We start from the raw sequence: 6,353 nt of genomic DNA on the forward strand, positions 1-6,353 counted from the left end.
AAGGCGTTAATGTGAAACTGGAGACCAATAGGGAGACTGCTATCACCAGCCACATGTATCACCATCTGTGCATGACAGCTGATCATTTAATTCAGTTCAGGATAATGGATGTCTGTAGGGCTTTGATAAGATAACTGTTTCCACTACCCTGATGTCACTGCCTGGACTGAAGAAAAAAAACAGGTCAAATCATGACATCATTGATCTTTAGGTCAGAAAGTCAAAGCTCTAGCTCCTAACTGCTTGCTCCTCCGATGCCTCCATATATTAGTGAAAAAGAGAAGAGAAGGTCCTGATACAATGACTCCTTATGATGTCATCAGGCATATATGAAGGTGTCTATTTTATAACATACCCAGTGTCTGATATCATATCCTGTTTCCTGTCCCAGGTGAGTGTGGTGGTGTCCCTCATCACCATGATTGCCCCGTCTGCCTTTGAGCTGGTGGCTCAACTGGAGATGTACCATCCCAGGACCTCCCTCCGCTTCCAGCTGGCCAGGTCTGACTCTGACAGCACCTCAAATCTCATTTGTTCACACTTAACATTGCGTTTCACAGATACAGTAGAGTATCGGTGAAATTGGATTCATATTTTGACATGTAACTACACCGTAGCTGTACTGTTCGTTAATGTTGCTACTAACTTAGCTTGTTTTCTTTCTTTTGTAATGCAGTGAATGTTTTGTCTCCTCGCCACAGAGTCCTGGTGTTGTATCTGGGTAACCTGTACAGCCTCATCATTGCCCTTCTGGACAAGGTCAACAGTATGAGTATGGCGTCAGCTGCTGCAGCTGTAAGTAGTCCTGCTGAGATTGAGGCTTTCCTAATGTGGACATTAGGACATATTGTGCCGTAGTCCTCAATCAATAAATAAATGTTACTATTATTGCTGATGTTAATGTCAATGCTTTTAAAAACGTTTTTTATTTTTTATTATTATTAGATTTTTTAAAACTTTATTTAACTAGGCAAGTCAGTTAAGAACAAATTCTTATTTACAATGACGGCCTACCCCAGACGGCGCCTTATGGACTCCCAATCACGGCTGGATGTGATGCAGCCTGGATGCTACTGTTAACAACAATCTTGATCTGTAAATGTGGGGAAGGTTTAGAAAACAAAGGAATGAAATTATGAAAATGTTCGTACATTTTAAAGCTCTGATTGACTGATGGATGGATAGACAGACTGACTGGTTGATTGGTTGATTGATCATTAATGGTTTTGATGGATTATTTCCAGGCGGCGGCCTCTATGGTTTCGGGGAACTTGTCTGACTCCACGGCATTCATGGCGACCATCTCCCAGCCGGGGGAGACGAGCCTCTCCACCCTCGTATCCGACATCTCCATCTCTGAAAACCACAACAGCACCATTGCGACCATTGCCATGGTGCTGGATGTCAACACCAGCATCAGCACCAGCAAGGTCACCATGGCAACCATGTACAACCACACTGGGATGTTTGAGCAGAACAAGCAGAAGAAACCAGACGAGTGCTGGGAGACCTACGTTGGACAGGTGCAGAAGTTCATTCCTTGTCATTCGTTCATTCGCTCATTTGTTCATTTGTCTATTCGTTCATTTGTTCCTTCATTTATTTGTCCATTCATTTCTTAATTCATTCATTTCTTAATCTGTCCACTTGTCCATTCATTCATCTCTTAACGTTAATTGAGCAACCCTTTACAGAGAAAGTGTACTAACAACTGTTCCATGAAGGTCGAGACCTTTTGCATCGGCCAGAGTAGAACTGTTACAGGGACACTCCATCATCAACCTGACAATGTACATGACTACATACAGTTGAAGTTGGAAGTGTACATACACTTAGGTTGAGTCATTAAAACTATTTTTCAACCACTCCACAAATTTCTTGTTAACAAACTATAGTTTTGGCAAGTCGGTTAGGACATCTACTTTTTCCAACAATTGCTTACAGACAGATTATTTCACTTATAATTCACTGTATCACCATTCCAGTGGGTCAGAAGTTTACATACACTAAGTTGACTGTGCCTTTAAACAGCTTGGAAAATTCCAGAAAATTATGTCATGGCTTTAGAAGCTTCTGATAGGCTAATTGACATCATTTGAGTCAATTGAAGGTGTACCTGTGGATGTATTTGAAAGCCTACCTTCAACCTTAGTGCCTCTTTGCTTGACATCATGGGAAAATCAAAAGAAATCAGCCAAGACCTCAGAAAAAAAATTGTAGACCTCCACAAGCCTGGTTCATCCTTGGGAGCAATTTCCAAACGCCTGAAGGTACCACGTTCATCTGTACAAATAATAGTACACAAGTATAAACACCATGGGACCGCTCATTAAGGCGACGCGTTCTGTCACCTAGAGATGAACGTACTTTGTTGTGAAAAGTGCAAATCATTCCCAGAACAACAGCAAAGGTCCTTGTGAAGATGCTGGAGGTAACCTTTACAAAAGTATCTGTATCCACAGTAAAACGAGTCCTATACTGACATAACCTGAAAGGCCGCTCAGCAAGGAAGAAGCCACTGATCCAAAACCAAACTAAGGTTTGCAACTGCACATGGGGACACTTCACAAAATAGATGGCATAATGAGGACGGAAAATTATATGGATATATTGAAGCAACATCTCAAGACATCAGTCAGGAAGTTAAAGCTTGGTCGCAAATAGGTCTTCCAAATGGACAATGACCCCAAGCATACTTCCAAAGTTGTGGCAAAATGGCTTTGGAGTGGCCATCACAAAGCCCTGACCTCAATCCTATAGAAAATTTGTCGGCAGAACTGAAAAAGCGTGTGCGAGCAAGGAGGAAAACAAACCTGACTCAGTTACACCAGCTCTGTCAGGAGGAATGGGCCACAATTCACCCAATTTATTGTGGGAAGCTTGTGGAAGGCTACCCAAAACGTTAAACAATTTAAAGGCAATGCTACCAAATACTAATTGTGAACTTCTGTAAACTTCTGACCCACTGGGAATGTGATGAAAGAAATTAAAGCTGAAACAAATAATTCTCTCTACTATTATTCTGACATTTCACATTCTTAAAATAAAATGGTGATCCTAACATGACCTAAGACAGGGAATTTTTACTAGGATTAAATGTCAGGAATTGTGAAAAACTGAGTTTAAATGTATTTGGCTAAGGTGTATGTAAACTTCCGACTTCAACTGTAAGGCATTCATACCATTTTCATGAAATCACTCATAACACCTTTATGGGTGATGTGGTATCATTCACAACACCTTTATGAATGCTGTGGTATCATTCATAACACCTTTATGAATGCTGTGGTATCATTCATAACACCTTTATGAATGCTGTGTTATCATTCATAACACCTTTATGAATGCTGAAGTATCATTCATAACACCTTTATGAATGCTGTGGTATCATTCATAACACCTTTATGAATGCTGTGGTATCATTCACAACACCTTTATGAATGCTGTGGTATCATTCATAACACTTTATGAATGCTGTGGTATCATTCACAACACCTTTATGAATGCTGTGGTATCATTCACAACACCTTTATAAATGCTGTGGTATCATTCATAACACCTTTATGAATGCTGTGGTATCATTCATAACACCTTTATGAATGCTGAGGTATCATTCATAACACCTTTATGAATGCTGAAGTATCATTCATAACACTTTATGAATGCTGTGGTATCATTCACAACACCTTTATGAATGCTGAGGTATCATTCATAACACCTTTATGAATGCTGAGGTATCATTCATAACACCTTTATGAATGCTGTGGTATCATTCATAACACCTTTATGAATGTTGTGGTATCATTCATAACACCTTTATGAATGCTGAAGTATCATTCATAACACCTTTATGAATGCTGTAGTATCATTCATAACACCTTTATGTATAATTTATAACAACATCCATAACACATACATTCAGCATCATTCACAAGGAGTCATCAAAATAAAAGTCCCCTAGAATAGATCTTTGTCTATTGTACAAAGGAAATGTGTATTACTACTGTCACAGTAATCTATTATGAAACATAACACTGGAGTAGTTCAACCATGTCAGCCTAAGCACTCTGTGTGTACGATAAGCACCAATAACTATTACTGTTTTAGATCATTCTGTCTGTACACAGACCTAATAATCAACAGTCTCATCCCTCAGACAGTTACCCTTAATACCTCTTAAAGGCATTATGCCCGGCAAGAAAAATGAAAATGCCTTGTCCTGTGATTGTTTCCCCCTAAACAATAGATTGAGTATGGATTGAAACGTACCCAGGCAGACGTTCAGGTAATGAAGCTGTCACTAGGCCAAGGATGAAAAACAGATGACTTGTTCTTGGTGCAGATCAATAGGAGGGTATATCGTGTATCGTCGTCTCAGGAGTGGATATTCTCAACAGGAAAATGACATAATCTAATTAACAGACCTGGGTTCAAATGATATGTTTTTATATTTTCAAATGCTTGATCAAGCTTTCAACCAATAGTGAAGTCCCCAAAAGTGCAAGAACCCAGGTCTGATAAGTATAGCTTGATGATCCATTTCCAATGAGTTATGTGCAGTTAGGACAGATGTAATGAGTTTCTCTGAAAGACATATAGTATGCATTTTGTTCATTTAGCAGGCGCTCTTATCCAGAGCGACTTACATTCAAATAAGGTCTGTAAAACAACCACATGCCACAGTCACTCCAAGTAAAACTTCCCTCAATAAAGCTGACAGTGACATCAGTGCTAGTAGGTGTTAGCTAGTCATTACAGAATGACCAGAGTTACCTTAAAGACAGATAGTTACCAGACAGTAACAGTAACAGTAGGTTTCTTTATGCTCATATGTTTATATGTGTTGTATTGTAGGAGATGTTGAAGCTGTCTATCATCGATATGATCTTCACGGTGGCCAGTATCCTGTTAATAGACTTCATCAGAGGGCTGGTGGTCAGGTACCTGAGTGACTGCTGCTGCTGGGACCTGGAGAGCAAGTTTGTACGTACTCAACCTCCATTCAAAAAGTATTTGTTTACTTTCAAATAGTCTAGCTGTGCTTAACTGAGCTTGCTTGGTGCAATGGAATAGTCCCGAAAGTGCAAATACTGCCCATATGGTACTCCAGGCAAGCTCAAAGGTTTGAAAGAAAACAAATACTGTTTGAACCCAAGGGTGATTGTGACTGTGTCGTTATCGTCTGATTACAGTTGACGTCTGGATAAGTGCAAACTATGTTGAAGTGCAGTACGGTTTTCAAGTCACAATTGGATAGCATGCTTTTTAATTGCTCCTGGTAACGTTCTGGTTTAGTCCACCCATCACGGCAGGCCCAAGCTGTTGCATCTGTCAGGAGTCAACTTTATTTTAAGACATTTGACTAGGTCATCAATATATTTTATGAAGTAATTAAAGGTTTAATTAATGTCACCCTTTATGTTTCCCACCTGGCAGCCTGAGTATGGGGAATTCAAGATAGCTGAGAATGTACTCCACCTGATATATAACCAAGGAATGATCTGGTATGTCACATTCTACTGGATTTGTCACTTCATCTAGTCTTTATTTTTATAGGACAGTGGAGTTCCACTCAACCTTTCACATTGTTTAAACCCTGGTCTCCAGTGGGGAGGCATTTTACATTGACATTTTTGTCATTTATCAGACACTCTTATCCCGAGGAATTAGGGTTAAATGTCCTTCTCAAGGGAAACACCGACAGCTTTTTCCCCAAGTCGACTCGGGGATCCGAACCAGTGACCTTTCAGTTACTGACCCAACACTCTTACCCGCTAGGATACCTTTCCACCCTAGGAAAACGTGCTTATTGCTGGGAGTGTTACGCACCCACTCCACCACGGCTCGGAACGTATTTTTCTCTTCTGACATATGATATTGGTCTTTGCTGTTGAGCTTTCAGACATCAGATACAACATAGACAGTAGATGGAACTAGGACCCAGAGTTCATCCTCAAGTCACATTGCCAGAAAAACTCCAGTTAGAGATATAACACACTCTCTCACACACTTCAATTCTATGTTCACTTTATCAAATTTGTTACAATGTGTAGAAACGTTGTGTAAATTCCTCTGTATGAATAACGACTCTAAATTATGTATATTGCTAGCAGCACTATATCACAAGTGACATTCTGACTGTGAAAATGTTATTGGCTATTAATGATGATTCGGATTCTAATGTAGAAGGTAATGTGCCCATATTAGCTAAAATATATAGCCCAGTACTTCTATAAAAGGCAGCCTTACTAAGGGCAGGACAGCCCCTGACCCAGAGTAATATGCTGTGTTATGTGTGATATTTCTATTCCACACCTCTGCAGTTAGATGGTGTTGTGGAAATTTCCTGTATT

General features: G+C 39.8%; 1 protein-coding gene across 1 annotated transcript in view; it reads left to right on the forward strand.

The window, feature by feature from the left end:
- Nucleotides 1-6,353, forward strand: part of LOC139412249 (transmembrane channel-like protein 3) — a 52,967-nt gene that overhangs the window by 37,500 nt on the left and 9,114 nt on the right. Inside the window, exons 11-15 of the mRNA XM_071159086.1 lie at nt 392-501; nt 702-777; nt 1,245-1,523; nt 4,855-4,983; nt 5,437-5,504. Of these exons, the coding sequence (XP_071015187.1) occupies nt 392-501; nt 702-777; nt 1,245-1,523; nt 4,855-4,983; nt 5,437-5,504 (662 nt within the window). The remainder of the gene's footprint in view (nt 1-391; nt 502-701; nt 778-1,244; nt 1,524-4,854; nt 4,984-5,436; nt 5,505-6,353) is intronic.

Source organism: Oncorhynchus clarkii, chromosome 6 (genome assembly GCF_045791955.1).
Source record: "Oncorhynchus clarkii lewisi isolate Uvic-CL-2024 chromosome 6, UVic_Ocla_1.0, whole genome shotgun sequence".
NCBI lineage: Eukaryota > Metazoa > Chordata > Actinopteri > Salmoniformes > Salmonidae > Oncorhynchus > Oncorhynchus clarkii.